The sequence below is a fragment of the Argentina silus genome, assembly GCF_951799395.1.
Source record: "Argentina silus genome assembly, chromosome: 1".
NCBI classification, from domain to species: domain Eukaryota; kingdom Metazoa; phylum Chordata; class Actinopteri; order Argentiniformes; family Argentinidae; genus Argentina; species Argentina silus.
This window is the reverse complement of record NC_139655.1, coordinates 5,008,725-5,027,374: the sequence shown is the minus strand read 5'-3', so window position 1 is coordinate 5,027,374 and position 18,650 is coordinate 5,008,725. Positions and strand designations below refer to the sequence as shown.

The following is an 18,650-nucleotide window of genomic DNA, read 5'->3' as shown; positions in this document are numbered from 1 at the left end:
CATACACACACACACATGCATGCACCCCTCCCCCCCACACACACACACACACTCACACTCTCTCTCACACACACACACACACACACACACACACACACACACACACACACACACACTGCTGCTGCTTTTATTACCTCTTTATTTTTAGCCTGATACAAATAAAGCCCATTTAATTTGATTCCAGGTTTTCAATGCTCCACTGGAGATGGGATGTAAAGGTTGCAGTGGCACTGCGGGCTACAACCATGGAACCATCAGATGACTACAACCATGGAACCATCAGATGACTACAACCATGGAACCATCAGATGACTACAACCATGGAACCATCAGATGACTACAACCATGGAACCATCAGATGACTACAACCATGGAACCATCAGATGACTACAACCATGGAACCATCAGATGACTGCAACCATAGAACCATCAGATGACTACAGATGACTATTGTCTTCTTGATAACTGTGTCAGTATTGACAAAAAAGCTTTCACAGAGCACTCAGTACAATACAGATTAAATGAACCAGTCTGGGTAGGTTTCAAAAACCTAATAAACATCGATTGCATACCAGTTCAACTGTACTTAAGTAGGCTTTCACAATCATGTAATTTAATCAGTATATATTTCAGAAAAACATCATGTATTTCAATAGGACTCTGCATATGTACATATCAAAAGCTATAAACGTCTGTCTTTAACATCTGGTTCAAGCCATTGAGCCATTAGTGGGGTTGTAAGTATGTAATATATTTTAATATATCTAGTGACAAAATGAAAGGTCAACACTGTGTGTGTGTGTGTGTGTGTGTGTGTGTGTGTGTGTGTGTGTGTGTGTGTGTGTGTGTGTGTGTGTGTGCATTCCTGCGTGTGCGTTCCTGCATGTGTGCATTTGCCTGTCTATATGATGTCATATTTTCTTGATCATGCAGAGATTTGTCCCACTGTCACCTTGAAAACTGCATAAATGTGCATGTCATCATGGTAAAACTGCAAAGCCTCCACATGATTACATTAAACTACATTAGTTTAATTTCCCCTCGGGGATCAACAAAGTACCTATCTATCTATCTATCTATCTATCTATCTATCTATCTATCTATCTATCTATCTATCTATCTAGAATTTTAAATCCGATTCTGGCATCTTGCCATTCTCAACATGACATGTAAGGGTGTAATATTAATTCAGGATTGTAAAATCCCATGTCTGACCAATGGAGTTTCCAGGGAATTAAGTTAGTTAGGAAACACTGTTATGGACTTGGCACCAGGCGTCTCTGTGACAGTCTACCCCTCTAACGCTTTCCTTGTGTATCATTGTACATACACCCCAGCTCACAGCCTGGAGGCAGAAATATAGAGGACCAGAATTTGTTCAAATGAGTGGGAACTGAAAATGAGTAGAAATTGTACAAGGGGAATATGCAAGACTGGCTGAATTCTGAGGCATTTGGAGCTAAATCAGCAGACAGAGCTTTGGCATCATCAAAAAGTCCCTTTCTCTATCTCTCTCTCTCTCTCTCTCTCTCTCTCTCTCTCTCTCTCTCTCTCTCTCTCTCTCTCTATCTCTCTCTCTCTCTCTCTCTCTCTCTCTCGTCATATGAAAAAAAATGCATTCTGGTTCCGCTATGAGAGGAAGTCTACATACTGAATACTGAATGCCTATTTTGAGGTTTATACAAGTTCATCCTGATCTTGTGTGGCTGTGAGGTTATGCGAGTTTGGCATGCCAGTGCTTAACGCTGAAGTTGGCGGAGGGCACGCAACTTCCTTCCTTCATTCCATTTCCTCAATTCTGATGCATGTCAAAGCCAAGGGGCTACTTGTGTGAGGCCCGTATGTCCTGTGTGTTAGCTATGTGTGGTCAGGAAACAACGGTTGACTATGGCGGCACTTTGTCTTGTAATAAGCCAAATACTACTGGGCCTTAATTGTTTCAGAGTGTCTGGAGATGTAATAGATGTGAAAGGCAGTAAACCTCACAGAGGCAACAACCAGAGGCTAATCTGAGAGCAAAAACCCATTCAGCTGTGTGTTAGCTATGTGTGGTCAGGAAACAACGGTTGACTATGCGGCACTTTGTCTTGTAATAGGGTGATCTTGGGTGAACCTCAAGATAGGCATTCAGTATTTGTTTCTGGGGTCATGTTTCAGGGGTCACACACACAAACACACACACACGCACTCGCACACGCACACACACACACACACGCACGCACGCACTCACACACACACACATACACACACACACACACACACACACACACACACACATACAACACATTTTGAAATACTGTACACTCCTCTTGACTCACTTCTGCTGCACCTGTTGCAGTTTCCTCTCATCTCGCAATTGGATGCATTTCCATGCATTCCCCTGAGAACTACTCTAATATCTACATAACCAGCTTCCAAGCTCAGTCAGATATCTTGGAAATGTTGAATACAAATAGTGGATGATGTTTTTGATTAAACATAGCTAATAGTCACACTTCAAATCATTGTACACTACTCCACATGTAGTGCTCTTGAGTGAGGCTAATGCTCCCTCTTGTCAAGCCTGCTGTTTCATCACACTGCTTAACTCTCCAGAGGAGCTAATGTATTGTGCTTTAATTGCGCGTCTAATGCTGCCACAGGGGTTGGTGCTTCTTTAAAGCCCCCTTACGTCCTTGGAGATGGGACTACTGTATTAGGTCCAGACTGGGCCTTTGTACCAAGCTCCTTCACTGCCTTTGTCTATCTGTCTCTGTAGGTCCCCTGGGTGCGTCCCATGTGTTGTTATGGGCCAATGATAAAATAGCTGCCACTGCCTTCATGAATAATGCACTACGGAGAACATGCATCTCAACCCTCAGTTATGTAAATTTCACCTCCATGCCGAGGGCAGAAAGTTGTCAAGGCTTTTTATTCTCCCTCCCAGTGTCTTTGTTGGACAGTGATGTACTACGAAAGGGAATTGGTCCTAGTGTGGGGACAGAAATAGCATAATATTCTTAACATATGATCAACGTATAAAGCAGGTTAAACAGAATTATAAATAGTAATAGTATTTTGCATTCAGTGATGTACTGTGGGCAATTTGTTTTAATGTTTGTGTGTGTGTGAGTGTGTGTGTGTGTGTGTGTGTGTGTGTGTGTGTGTGTGCGTATGTGTGTGTGTTTGTGTGTATGTGCGTGTGTGTGTGTGTGGGGGGGGGGGGGTTAAGGTATATATGCAAGCAGGTGTGCATATAAAGTAACAATCCCTTTCTAAGAATAGTGTAGCAGTTGGGGTAAGCATTTGACGCTACATTGTTTGCATTATGTCATGGCTCAGAGCGGATGCTGCCAAATAATGATCCTCTCTATCAATAATTACTGCCATTGGCTGGACCTGACCCTGAGTATAATACACCACTGAACTTCTCCTCTTACGACAACAATCTAGTTTTCTCTCTGAAATCACCAGGCAAACATGGCGAAGAAGTCATTCATCAATTTGTTCAGGGTACTCAGAGCAATACAAATGCCAATAGCAATACCAGTGCTGTCAACTCACTTTAATGATCCACTTGACGAGAATGTCAACATCGAACATTTAAAGACCCAACTCGATTTTCAAACTACTGTAAAAGCCTATCATACTGACGTTAGGATTGCAGAATTGTTTTCGCAGTAGGAGTGCTTTTCTGGGAACACTCTCCATCCGTTATGCAATGATAGAGTTGAAATTACAGAGCTTCATTGTTTGATTGGTTACTGTGATTAAGGGGTTGTCAAGATCATTGGGTCCACATAGTCCACATAAAGTATGCATTTGAGTGTGTAATGAACACTTGTGTGTGCGTGTTTGTTTGTTTTCTCAGGTCCATAGTCACGACTATCCCCTGTGTGCTGTCATTGAGCCAGGCCAGGCCACAGATTTAGCTTCATGTGAGGGAGAGTTATAATCTGACCCTGGCTGTGACTTACTTGTTGTGGGACCAGATGGTATTTGACAACCAGGAGAGGGACACGTGGCAGGAGGCTCTGTCTGCAATAAAGTCTCTGACAGGAGAGCTGCCACACCTGACAGTCAAGCTGTCTGTGGATTCAGTAGATATTTTCAAGATGAACCTGTACTGGCCATTCACTCAATATGAAGGAACTCATCCATTTTGAAGGATAACACTGTATAGATGATTTTCACTTTGATTATGGCTTTCACTGTGATAGATTTGGATTATTTGCTAAATATTAGCTTTTCAATAAACTGGTATAAAGAAACATGATGTATACAATTTGGACTATCTGTTCTGTAGATTTGTTGTTATTTTATCTTAACAATAAAGAGGACGTTAAGCCTTCTGTTATTTTTGAGTAAACCTTTGACACATCGCCTACTCAACCCCCTCCTCCACCTGACTCTGCCGCTCTCATCACCTATAGAGGGCAGGCGAGGTTGGACTCGAGTTCAGATAACGGCACAGAGAGTGACCATAATAATACAACTTCCTTGATAGTCATTAAATTAGAATGTCGAAGAAATGACCACATTCCCAAGTAAAAAGTGAACTAAATGAGTGAATCTAATCTAATTAAAACATCCAACAGGCTTTTGGTCTTAGATGTCGACTGTTGTTGTGGTGTTGCGCTTTTGGTAACACAATTAGAGAAGCGTGAAAATGTGGGTTTAGAGGTTGTTGGGTTTTTTTACTTTTAATGTCAACAAGTTTCTTACCTGCGACATCTGTGGTCTCATGTTGATATCTTTCAGGTTGATGGACTGGGGTCGCAGGTTGTTGAGAAGCTGACACAGAAGGACTCCATCCCTGAGAGTCTGGGCTAGATCGAATACCTGAGCAGACTCCCATGTTACCCGAGCGTTCGGTGGAAGCACCTTGCAGCTGATCAACCACTCCGAGCATTGCTTCCAATTCTCCATCATTATGGGTTTTAGGTGAGATACAAAACAAATCTGACGAGTCTATGGGGGTATTATCAATAACGCGCGCTAATACAACCAATCCATACTGGATCTGCCATACAAACGATGAAAGCGAAACTCGGTAGCAGGTTTAAATCCACTTCCCTCCGTATCATATACGAAATGCACGGGTATTTATTGGTCAAGACTACTGCACGTCTACTCTGTTCAGTGATGACCGAACCATTCCACCGCTGACAATACAGTATGTGCGCTCTCTCTCTCTCTCCTCTCCCTCCCTATCGCTCGCTCGCTCTCTCTCTCTCTCTCTCTCTCTCTCTCTCTCTCTCACTCTCTCGGTCCACCATCCCCTTCCCCGCTCGCCTCCCCTTCCGCTTGCCACTTATATGTTCCATGTAGACTGTGGTTGGTATATGGTTATCGCTGCGTTTGTGTGTAACATCGGAAAGATGGAAAGATGTAGAGTCTACATGTAGACATGTAGAAAGTATAATGGTTTGGATAGCTTTGAATATGAATAGCTGAAGTTCGACATTAACTTCCACGAAACACTAGATTAACAGAATGAATCAATCTAATTATAGGGCGAATTCACTTTTCAATTGCCAACGTTGGATTTGGAGATTAGTTGGTCAGTTGCAGCAGTGGTGACCTCAGTAACTGATGAATAATTGATAGAATGGATGAATGCTGAATGCATGACTATCAGTCAACTGAATCTTTCCTGCTTGAAGAAATGCTCTAAATAGCACACAGAATGTACAGATATTTGCTAGGATACCCATTTCATTATTCCCTCTATAAATCCCTATGATACTTTTAGAATACCACATCGTACACGTGCATATGACTCATGAGGGATTATGTTTGGCAATGAACATTTATACTCTTCCTCTTCAGCGCTACTATACAGAGCACCAAATGAAGTCGCCTTGTTATCCATTAAAGGCTGTGGTAATGATTTGAATAGCACACACAAACAGCTTTTCATTTGGTGGGCAGATATATAGAGATGTGTATGAGAGGATCATTCATAATGGACTGGGGAAGGGTCAAAGTATGTCCTTTATACAACCAGGTTTTTATTAATAGGATTGATGGTTTGTCAACCTGTAAACGTCCATCTGACTTCTCTGCCCGGGTTTTATACCTTAAAGGCACAGATCTAATCCCCTGTGACCTGCCTGAGTCTTGCTTGTAAATGGTTGACACACAGTGAGAAGAAGGGGAGAAGAGGTGTAGTGGGGCTATGCGTTCTTCGAATAAGAGCGAAATGGCAGAGCAGCACAATGTCATGGATATCCTGTTCCTGCCTCTGTCCTGTCACAGCCAGCACTAGGAAGCAGGTCTCTTTCTGCTGGATCATTTAATGGTCATTTCTCCATTTTCAGCCATGGTAAAAGCTATGGAAACCTGTAGATGTTTGTGTAGTTTAAGATATTGTGTAAAGGTGGTTGGGTGTCTATGAGGACAGGTACTGGATGGAGACAATCATACCTTGCTTACGAAATACATTTAAAAAAATCCTATATTTGTAATAATATAATGTTGTCATACATGAAGGCTGCTTGAGCACATGGTACCTGACCAGCCACATCACCATTCTTACTCAGATAGGCCTGAAGCAGAATTTCATCCTGAAAAGGAATTGAAATTACTCAACTCTGATTGAGTGGCCCAATGAGACTCAGGTACCAAATAACCCATAGGTACCCCATAAAATTGGAATGTGTAAGTAAGCATCAAAGATACAGTATGTGACTCACTGGGAGGAATATGTCTGGTTAGCCTGGCTCCCATCTCTACAAGGCACCAGCTTCTTATGCTTACATTACTGAAAGGGGGTTGAGCAACTAGGAATTCAGTATTCCAGGAAAAGCAAGCAGGTACCATCTGATCATCATTAATAAAAAACGTTTACATAACCACTAAACACTGCACACAGTGTTATTGAATTCTTTGCTATTTTCCGCAAAGGTATAAGAGCTAATCACTCTCATGGCCATGAGCCCTGAAACAACCCCTACCCCTTACACTTTTCAAATTTGTGTCGAGCTGAAAAGGATTGGATAGGTACAATCAAAATACACACAATTCCTTCACTACCATCTTGCTTAAGCTATACTGTGCACATCCAATCCTTGCTATCCATGTGTTTGTTAGAGGCTAGGTGTGCGATGAGGCAGTGGATGGGCAGTGACTGAACAGTAGGCAACTGGCTTGGCATGCTGCATGCCAAGGCTAGAGCAGAGCAGATGACTAGAGAAGTGGCACGAGTCCAAACACCAGCTACCTCTCAGCACTCAGCTCCTGTTTCAGCTATCGCCTCCAGAGATCTGCTGCCAGACAATTATCATCATACTTCGGATTGATACATTGGTACGTTGAGAGCTGAGAGGCTGTGTGTATGGCCCATGCAAATTACTCTGCTCCCCATGTCTGATCATGTGTATGAATGAGTGTTGAATTGATATGTGTTACTTAGTCTATACTGCAAGCCCATTCTGTAAGTCAAACCTCAATGAGGAAACACACAGTATGTGTCATTGTCATGAGAGAGTTGGTCATCAAAACAAGAGGGTTCTTGCGCCACAGAGTTTGTGTAAAGAGAATATTTTCAAATGTTTCCAAGTTGCATGTTTACATTTGACAGGCTGAAGAGCTCTGACCCAATACAGTCAGTCATTGGAAACGCATGTTTGGACTGTTCTGAGGGAAGACGGAGGAAGCCTGACAAGGCTTGGCCAGCACAGGAAGGAAGAGGAGAGGGAGCAATGTGTTCAGGGTCAGCGTCTATCCCCACGTCTGTTGCCTAGTCCCAGCCGCTATTTCGAGGCTTGGCACAAGATGGCATCCCCCCACCGGGCAGCCAGATGATCAAAGCCTTAAGCTTGGTAGTTCTCCTGAACCTCCTCAGCTCTCGGGCCACGTAACCCACATTCCACCAATCCCCTCCGGTGTTGAACTGGGCATTGTGTCTGTAATTTATGAATGTAACAGAATGTAACATTACCCCCATGCAGGAACAAATGCTTTCTCATGTTCTGCAATGTTTGGTTTTCCTAAGGCCTCCTCCTATTGTAATATCCTCCTACTGTAGGTGATGTGCATGATTTAACATGTTTAGATATTCATAGCTATGCTTTGCTTGTTTATGGTCCGTATAAAAACGTACCCTTGCTCTGTTGGAGTTTATCATCCCAAAGCTGGATTTTGAAAAACGCTGTTTGCCATAATTATATGAAAGCACATAACGTCTACATGTGAGAGCTTGTACCGCTTTATTCGCCCTGTAGTGATAAAGCAGTGCCGTGGGTTGTGTTGCTTGTATCTCATATTGATCGGGTGAATGATATAACCCTCACGCTCTCAACATGTGGCTGGGTTGGAGGGCAGTAGGGAAATCAATTGGCCGATGCTCTATGACTGGACGGCCAGAATGGATCAGCTGTTTACAACTGAGGGTGAGAGCAGTGGAGGGGAACGCATACAAACGCAAAGCACAGAGAGATGGAGAAAGGGGTGAGCAAGAAGGGAGGAGGAGGGAGGGAAGAGAGAGAAGGGGAGGGAGAGAGAGGGTGAGCATAGACAAGGCATATAAGTTCAAATAAGTAAATCTTTGATAAATATGTATACATACAAGTTGGGCCTCACTTCACATTATAGTACTCGTACTGCTGTGTAATTATTACGATTGCAGTATTAATAATTACAGTATTACCAGTAAATATTACCAGTAAATAATACAATGAAACTACATGTAGTAAGTGATCAGATGAAATGCAACCTACTGGTCTCACAATGACCTTTTTCCTAGTCATGATGAGTCATGATAGGAGTATACTAATCAGCTATCTCAGTATTGGTTCAGCTCATGTTACGTCACAGTGTCAAGTGAACTTGTCAAAACAACATTGAGTAAGACTTTGGAAGTTGAATAGGCGAATTACCACGGTAAGAACACGGTCATTATTGTATGTCATTGGCCTAAAATATTGTTTTAAGTTAATATGATACAGTGCAGAGCAAAACTGTCTAGTATTTTGTGCATTAGTATTAATGTTCAAGTGCTCCAATTGGTTGTACTCTTACACTATTTATTTTTCATATGTTTTTGAGTTTGCTGCTTTCTGCTTTTTATCATCTCAACTCATATGTATTCAAAGATTTATTATTTTAGATAAAAGGATAGATATTTTAGATCAAATAGAACAAAAGCTGATGTACACTGTATTTCAAGAGAACAGTTTGATTAACCACTTTAACCCCTAACCCTAACGCTAACCCTAACCCTAACGCTAACCCTAACCCTAACCCTAACCCTATCTCTGTGACGCATTGAAATGCAGATGGCAACGACAGTGGCTGACAGGGCCATAGGGGCCATTATAGGAGCAGCTGTGGCAGATGCAGCAGGTAAGAGACACCCTTGACTGCGACTATTATTACTGAATTAAATTAACCCCTAGTTGCCTTTTCCTCACTCAAAATTGCTCTGCAAGTGCAACAAAGTTGTAATCAGTAAAGGACACCTGCACATCTGCCACTGGTGATAATGGTGGTACGCCATTAGGAGGGCGTTTGAGTTGTATAACTCACTAACATTACACAGTGTCATATTTTATTTAGGTTAGTTTCAAACATGGCTGTCTATTCAACTTTCAGACACATGCCATTGTTATTTCATATTGACAGTTCATGTATTAATAACTTTTAGTTTTGTGTCTGTAGTGCAAGTTAGATCACAAAGACCTCACACATGAGTTATGACTGTGAAGTGTTGGGAATCCAAGCTAACATCACTAGTGATATTACTCTTTCTTCTGTGTTCTCCATCCTTACAGCCCAACCTATGCATTGGATTTACAACGCTGATAGGCTGAAGGAGGTTCTGTCTGATTTGGAACCGTGTCCAGAGTTTCGCCCTCAGTCTGCTAACCCTTTCTACCTGAGGACAACAGGAGAGCAGACCTGCTATGGAGACCAGGCCTACGTCCTTTTAGAGTCCCTGAGTGAATGTGGAGGTATACCCATTACAAACATATATAGTACCTGTTGTCGCACTCCCACACATACTGTAGGCCCGGGCCTACACACACACACACACACACACACACACACACATACAGTACACACATGCAGAACGTGCTACAGTTGTGTTGTGTACACTCATTAATCTTCTGATATGTTCTGTTGTTTTTTTGTATCCCTAGATGTTAACGTGGAGGATTTGACAGCGCGCATGTACAAGTTCTTTGGCCCAGGGACTGTGTATGATCTCCCTCTCAATAATCCATACAGACCAAAAGACGGTACAGTAGGAGTAGTCATTTTCCTGTGCGCCATCTGACCAAGAGCACTATGATAACAAACAGGGCTAATCATTGATCAGACATCTGGTCCAACTGCCTCTGTCAGTGTTTGATAACACAAAGTTCTGTTTTCCCAATTTGGTATGGGGAATCTAGCGTTTACAAATGCAATTCAGGTTCTCTGAAGGAGATGTGACACTCGACGTGACACTCACTCTTGTGTATCCTTCGTTGTACAGTCAAGCTTGGTACAGGCCAGTGACACTTGCAAGCAGATAGGCCACTCGTCCTATATATACCTAGCAAGCACAGCCATTTTATCCAGCAAATCACTCTTCATGAGCTCAAGGTTAAAGGGGCAATGAAGGTGAGGGTTTCCCCGATCACAAACCCAGAACGACACCACGCTGGCCATGTAAACACGCAGAGCGCGCATACGAGGTTCAGATCAGATGGAGAGTTCTGGAGAGGTTTGAAGCGGTCACTAGTGAGTGCCTCCAGAACCAGAGATAGGCACTGACTGACTACCGGATGAAGACGTCGCACTCCCTTCATGAAACGACTAGCGATGCCCCTGCGGTCGCCCCACTGAAGCCTATGTGGCATGCCGAGATGGCAGCCAGGTAGGTCTTCACTGTGGAGTAGAGCCCTGCGCGGGACTGTTTTCTTCATCCCGCTCCCGCCCGCTCTCACTGAATTTCTGACCATTACCGCCCGCGACCGCAGGGTGCGTGTTACACTCCCGCCCGCTCCCGCAGTGTGTATGTCCACTCCCGCCCGTGTCCGCAAAACTCTGAGAATTTCTGCCCGCACAATAATAGAGATGCATTGATTTTGTGTCTTCTCCCCGCAGGAGAAAACACGTAATTTTATAGGCTATTAATAAAGACATTCATGGGGTTGTTTGTTTCGTCCGATCCCGCAGTGTTTTTTTTAGCCGCCCGTTCCCGCCCGCAGCAAAGTTCAAACCGCCCGCTCCCGCGAGATTTGCGTTGGGTCTCGCCCGGCGGGACCCAATCCCAATGCAGCCCTCTACTGTGGAGGTCCTGTAAAACAGAGAGGATCGCAGCCAGTGCACCCTCCACGTACCTGACTCGCCGTTAGAGAACCTCAGCATCCAGTGTGCTTAGCTCGCAGAACGAGGTGAATGGCAGTCCATGCGTGAATTAAGGCACGGGGGGCAGACATTGTGAAAGTCAGCCTTCCACAAGGTACAACCACATTCATTTGGGCAGGCTCCTGGGGGAACGACTTCTCCCTGCCCTGGCAGAGCCATTTTTTCTGTGGAAGAAGGAAGGGAGTTGACACACTACAGCTGTAGCGGGGGCAATTAGTAAATTAGTAAAATCTCCCATGAGAGAAAGCACTCGCCCACACAACATTAGTGTAACAGATAGGGATGAAGCAGTGTTGTGTAGTGTAGTAGTGGATGAAGCTTCACTAAGAGTCCAGAAGTTAGCAACCATCCTAGTTCTAAGCCGAAGCTCACACTAGGGACCTAGTTTGCGTTAAATAAGGTAACCAGTTGAACTAGCAAGGGCTCAAGTAGTTCAATAACTACAAACGCGAACTTCCTGCAAACAGGGCACTAATATTTCTCACACAAGGTGAGAAAAAATTCGCTTTGTCAAAGCTGATTGTCTAAGTGCTAGCTGTAGCCTACACTAGGGACCTAGCAAGTTATAAGCCTACAAATTGAGGCATTATCATTTAGCTAGCAAGGGTTCAAACAATTTGAAAGAATTGAGAGCACATAAACTAGCTGTCGACTTTCTCATGTTAGCCTGCTAAAAGTATTGTACACAAGAGTGCGTGTCCCAAAGTGAGGGGTCGAACTGAGCCGACTGAAATAAAACCCCATTTTATACAAAAATATGTTCCATACAGTAAAACTTCCCTCTTTTTTATGGTTTTTATGGTGACGTAATTTAATGTGTGCTGTATGGTTACTCAGTTGTCAAGGCAAAATGTTTGTCTAGTTAGCTTAAGCTCTGTTACAGTGTATGTGTTGTGTGTATTTGTACAAATAAACCTGTATTTCCTGTTTTATAGGTCCAAAAGCCATCCTCCCCATCAATGGGCCATGGAGGAATGCGTGTCTCAAAGCTTTCATAAGGAACGTGGATGCTGGCAAAGCAGAGACTGGTAATCAAAATGAGACACAAAAGAACCACATCTCTGGTTCTATGATGAGTTTTGTTTCATAGATAAATAGATAGATAGATAGATAGATAGATAGATAGATACTTTACTAATTCATAAGGAGTACTTGGTTTGTCATGGTAGCATACCAATAACAGTATAACAGTACAAACATACACAGGACATAGGGCAGTAACGTCATACTGTAAACAGACATATGTTTGTGTTGCAGGATGTGATGAAGACTGTCAGATGGACGGAGTCACAAAGCTGGCCCCTGTGGTGGCGAAGTATGCTGGGAAGCCAGAGATGCTGGAGAAAGTGGAAACGGCTATCCGTGTCACTCAGAACGACGACATGTGTGTGGCAGGGACACTGGCCGCAGCAAGGTAGTGCAGGAATCCAAAGCTTTATAAATAAACATTCATAACCTTTATGAACATTTACATTTATGGCATTTAGCAGACGCCTTTATCCAAAGCGACTTAGAACAAATACTGACTTGGAAAGCACTTAGCAGAGGATGATTTCGATCCATCGACCTCTGGGTTATGGGCCCAGCAAGCTTCCGCTGTGCCACTCTGCTTTCACAGGTTATGGCAATAGGTTACCTAACATGTGGGAATCATGTTGTTCATGAGCCATTATGTCAACTCTTATTTGTAATGGTGGATTATGAAGAAGATGTTGCCAGTTTTCCCATAACCTACGGTCTCTGTCCTAGGTTTCTGGAGCATTTCATTCTGAATGGTCCTGATCCCAATGCTCTGGGTGCAGTGTTGGCCCAGCTAAATGACCCAATGAGACGGAACCCACAGGATCTAGACAGAGCTGTGATTGGTCAGTATGAGTCTCTTGTGCAATTCAGACATCAACTCATTCTGTCTTTCTGTTCATGCGGTGCCGTGACCGTGGCGACAGGAAGCGAGCATCAGAGTGTTCCATTTAGAATATCTAAACTGTTTCCAGTCTCTTATGACCACAAGGCTATGCATTTATTTAATTAGAATATCAATACAGTGGTGGACTACCGTCAAAACCTGAAAATGAAACACTTACCGGTACAGTAAAATAGCATTTAATGTTGAGTGGCAATATAATATATAATTACATGGACATTTTGCCTCCGGGTATTATCTATAAACAATGCATATGGACAGAGTTAAGTGTTGCATTTTTTTTCTCCCTTTCATCATCACAGCCCATATCCATCAGGTAAAGGACAACTTAGCCAAGACTACCCAAGAGCTGATCCCTGCTGTGTTCACAAACACATGAGGTAGGCCCGGCCGTCGCCAGCGCGGCTGTGGGTAGCAGCGGGGTCCAGTCTGTCGACTTGGCACGGTTGCTTCCCTCCCTGTCAGTATATCCGCTAGCCCTGTTCCACCAAGGTGCTCTCGCCTTTGATCCTACAATTAATGAATCCCCCCCCCCCCCCCTTTTATATCCCTCCCCTCTGAGGTCAGAGCCCCACCTCTGAAGGGAAAACACATGTTAAAAACTCCTCTGACTGCATGGGTGTTAGTGAGGGGGTTATCACTTGGTGGGAAGGGCTCTCATGGGTGGGTCTCAATAGTTGGAGGTGTCTCCCTTACTCGTCAGCTGTCCTTCATGACTACTGATGAGATGATAAGACTGGACAGTTTCCCAGACGTGTCGCTTGCATGCTTGAACTTGCAAAAAAAGTTGTCAGCTCACAAGCTTAGTTTTGCGGTAACAGTGTCATGTGTCATGTCCTGTAGGAATGAGAAAGGGAAGCACGACGACAACTGAGACGCAGTATTAGTCAGTAGTCTAAAGAGTCTACTTTCCCTCGTCTCCTCTCATTCTCATTCAATAAACTGTACTAAAGTGTTACTGCCCCCTCCCCCCCCCCCCCTCCCATCCCTGGTTCCTGCTTCCCTTATATTGTACTAAAGTGTTACCAACTACGGAGATGCACACTGTATAGTTGTAACATTATGTGTGAAACACTCTTCCAGTCTTGCCAGGTGCATTCCAGGGGGCGCTACATGGAGTCTTGACGATGAGTCAGCTGGACGACGCCGTCAGGGGGACCATGCGCTGTGGGGGATGCACCTCTAGTCGAGGTTCCTTCATCGGGGCCTGTTTTGGGGCGCAGGTAGTGAATCTTACATCTCCTACACACACAAAAAACGAAAACATAAATCTTTCATAAATCCATTAATCTTACATTGAGTCATAGTTATATATGCATACATATTAATTGTGGAACTTTTTTTTTATTGTTGTATTGCCACAATATGTTATGTTATAAAAAAGTCTTCTATTGCTAAAGCGTCATCTGATTTAAAGACAATAAACATAAATGGTTTACTGTAGCAGTACACAATAAAAAAAACAATGACCTTTGTTTACCTAATCATTAGTCACTTCAGGTCCCCTGTCAATTGTTGAGACCTGCTTAATGAGTTTAACCTTGGATGACATCTCCTCAGCGTTCAAAAGCTCAGCGTTTTTCTGAGGTCTCATCTAGTCTCTTGTTCTCTTTCCAGACAGGTCTTCAGGGAATCCCAGAGTCTTGGAAGAGCAGGACCCTCAGATATCCTCTTCTGCTTGAACTTGCAAAAAAAGTTGTCAGCTCACAAGCTTAGTTTTGCGGTAACAGTTTCCACACATTGCATTTAAAGGAGTTATGCAGTTGTGCATCAGTAAATCAGCGTTAATGTGTTAATTAATTAGTGCCAGTGTTAAAGAATAACATATCAATATTTTAGCTTTAAATTCCATTTGTAGAAGGGTACAGGCACTTTTTTTGTGATTTCAACACCTGCTTTTTTAGAACCACCTCAAGTCACTGTTGTACTTTGACAAAACAGTTTATGAAAGTTTTATTCTAAAGTGACATTTAACGGATAAGACTTGAACCTCATTGCTTGGTCAAAGCTCCAGCATTGTACAAGAGATGGGTCTGTGTATTGTAACATTATGTGTGTAACACCATATTCTGTGTGTACATCATATTCTAATCCGATGAGAATTAAAAGAGGAAGAGCACATCAATGGGGAACAACATAACTCTTTCCCGAATGTTCAGTGTTGATGTGTACAGTAATGATTGACTTATCAAACACACTTCTGTTTATACTACACTGTCCCTTTACAGACATAGCGGTTTTGAGTGGTGCTTTCGTTTAAATAACCCCCGGTCAGGTTATAGAAACTGAGGGCTTGCAATAATTTGAAGAACAGAAACTTATTTTGCTGAAGAGGAAGTGGATTTCAGCAGATTTCAATGCTCCCGTTCCCTGGCATGGGTTCTGTTGAAGTGAAATAACAGAGACACAAAGATTTACAGTACTGAAACAACGAGAGAGACTGCAACTTATCCCTCCCTCAGAGGAATTGCTCTGTTTTCCTAAAACTGCTGACTTCCATATTACCATGTTCTCAATGGCTCCTTGGGTGATTTACCATATACTCAGCATAAAATCATGCCAATAGCTTTATAATATATTTGACATAGAGTGCACATGAAAAAAAGTGTATGAAGCTGTTTATATGCTTTTGTTGATTTACGCACATGGCTCAAGCCCTAAGATGTGTTGAAAGTTGACGACCAAACTTTATAATTTAGGGCTGTGTGACACTGCATTACATGACATACGAAACAAACTTGACTTCCGAAGACAGCTACTTCACTGACATTGTGAATTAAGGCAACACAGTCTCCTGGCAAAACATGCATGCAGTAATGATAGTACAAGGCAACCATAGCTGATTTAAGGACTTGGCTGTACTCAAAACAGCAGTGCTGCACTCTCATGGCTCACTTACTATGGAGGCCAATAGCGGTACACAGCTTAATGTAGATTTACAAAATTATAAACACTTACTATTACAACAGTTCAGCGTTTATCGTATTAATTTCACGACAGAAAGTTCTCTCCTGCTAATAAAATAAATGTAAAATAAATTTAAAAAAAAAAAATTGCCTACTGGCATTACGACTGCCTATGGCCCCTGGTGTGAGCATTGATTACTGCTAAATGCCATGAATGTAAATGTAAAAAAATGGACAACATGTCATAGACAGAAAATCGTATGAAACCCAGAAGTGTTCTGTTTAATCAAAAGAAAGTGACAACACACACCCAATGCTATTTACATGTTTTTTCCATCGTATATTATATTTAACATGAACACCGTATCATCATTGTGTAGGAACACAGTAAAATAGCATTAAATGTTGAGTGGCATGGTGTTAAAAAAATATAACAACATGGATATAACGTAGGAACACAATGGTATGAAACACAATAAGATGTAGCTATACATGAGGTATGCTGTTTTACACAAAATGCTCGTCATCACTAACCTGTGTCTTTCTAACATGAGAAACATCAGTGTATAGTATCAGCCTGTATATTAGTAATGAAAGGAAGTCATTTAATCTCTCTCACACACTTCCTCCGACGCAGCAGGTAACAGTCTTTGGGGTAATTGCATCCAGACCTTTGAAGGTGTCTTGTTTTTTCAAAGTCTGTCCACTCCTGCAAAGCAATCCCCCAATGACAGAGGATTCAACAGGAGAGAGTTGATACTGTTCATCTTGATGTTTTTCTCACAGTCAACAGAAAGTGTACAGATTACATCTCAAGCTCTCAGAATGGCTTACAATGTCAACTGATCTGACAGTATATTGTTACATTTAACAGGCTAAACATAGGGTTAGGATTAGGGGTTAGGATTAGGATTAGGGGTTAGGGTTAGGATTAGGGGTTAGGGTTAGAGTTAGTGCAGTCTGCCGTGTCAGAGCCCCATGATTAAATCGGCGTCTGTGTTTGTTTCTCTTTTTCACATGCTACAGCCAGCTAGTAGCATGTGAAAAATGTGCAATCAGAGCAACTCTGATCTATAAAAAAAATTACAACCATTTAGTTTTTCGAAAGCAAATGGCAATAGACAGGGTTAGGGTTAGGGTTATGTTACTACAGCATATGGGGGAGACAGACGTTACCCACTGCTAGGCTCAAAATAGTACGCTAAGCTGTTATGTGGGCATATACAGTACGTAGGCTAGTGTTTACATTTGTATGACGACAGCATTTTGCAAAACTATTATTATTTTTGTTAATTGGATTATCATATATGAATTCACTGCACACATTTAAGCACACATCTCACATGTGCTTACAATGTTCTAGCCTTGCCGTAGCTCTCACATTAGTGACAGCTCAGGATGTTGTTGCTTTTGAACATCTTCCTCAATTATGTTCCAGAATGTTCTCAGCACAGTGAAATGCACCAGTGTCCTCGGGTGTATTCAGCTGGGTCAGAGTGGTCTTCATCACCAATGGGTAGAGAGATAAGGAATCCTATCTTTGGTCGAGTTAATTATGCGTCTTTAATCTCATGCCTATTGGGGCCATAATACTTAAATTACAGTGTACGCAAACTCCTATTTTTGGAAGTGGGTTTAATGTTAAAGGGGCAGTCTGTGATTAAACAAAGCGGTCTCCCCGAAACTTTTTTGGTAAACAGCTAAGGGATGGGTCTGGAGAAATAACCACTCTCAGTTTCATATACAGAGCTAAATGCATGGACGCAAGGACTGACCATCCATGAGATCAAAATGATAATTTGAACCATGTTTTGAAGCTATATAGTGTCTGTTTACAACTACACTGTTTACAAACAATGGAGTACACGTTTTATTTGGGGTTCTGATGGGGTTAGACAGTTCAACCAAGTTCACGAGGCATGTATAAGTTACATTCTTCCACACAGTGTGTAATTGATTCCTATGCAAATCAGAGACCCTATAAAAACAAAGATATTAATTCCAAAATTACATGATCTATTATCTTTGCATTAAGATGGACTCAATTCAACTTATTGAGTGATTTGTTGATGACATTTTTGCATTTTAGCTAATTTTGAGTGTCATAGCAAAGGGTCTGAATACTTATGTACATCAGGTATTTCTGTATTTCAATTTTAATACATTTACTGAAATTTCTAAAAACCTGTTTTTGTTTTGTCATTCTGGGGTATTGTGTGTGGATTGATGGCAAATTATTTTAATTTAATCCATTTTAAATTGAGTCTATAACACAACAAAATGTGGAAAAAGTGAGGGGGTCTGAATACTTTCCGAAGGCACTGTATACTGAAAAATGTATGCACTCACTGCAATGTAAGTCGCTTTGAATAAAAGTGTCAACTAAATGGCATATATGATATTATATTATTCTTATATTATTATTATGAGTGTAATATTGTGTTCATGATCAAATTAAAATGGGTGAGAAAGAAAGAGAT

At 42.1% G+C, this 18,650-nt stretch overlaps 1 protein-coding gene and 1 pseudogene across 2 annotated transcripts in view; one reads left to right on the top strand and one right to left on the bottom strand.

Moving 5' to 3' along the window:
* The window catches only part of vav3 (vav guanine nucleotide exchange factor 3), a gene marked incomplete at its 5' end in the record, with an annotated part of 63,107 nt that extends 58,196 nt beyond the window's left edge, over positions 1-4,911 (bottom strand). Inside the window, one exon of the mRNA XM_083671747.1 lies at positions 4,705-4,911. Within this exon, the coding sequence (XP_083527873.1) occupies positions 4,705-4,911 (207 nt within the window). The remainder of the gene's footprint in view (positions 1-4,704) is intronic.
* A 3,896-nt stretch (positions 4,912-8,807) lies between these two features.
* LOC310805927 (crystallin J1B-like) lies at positions 8,808-18,562 on the top strand (annotated as a pseudogene). The gene is made up of 10 exons (XR_014555079.1): positions 8,808-8,865; positions 9,261-9,327; positions 9,756-9,935; positions 10,125-10,223; positions 12,276-12,368; positions 12,598-12,754; positions 13,090-13,205; positions 13,567-13,644; positions 14,348-14,487; positions 14,882-18,562. The product of XR_014555079.1 is annotated as a crystallin J1B-like (transcript).
* Positions 18,563-18,650: the final 88 nt, after the last annotated feature.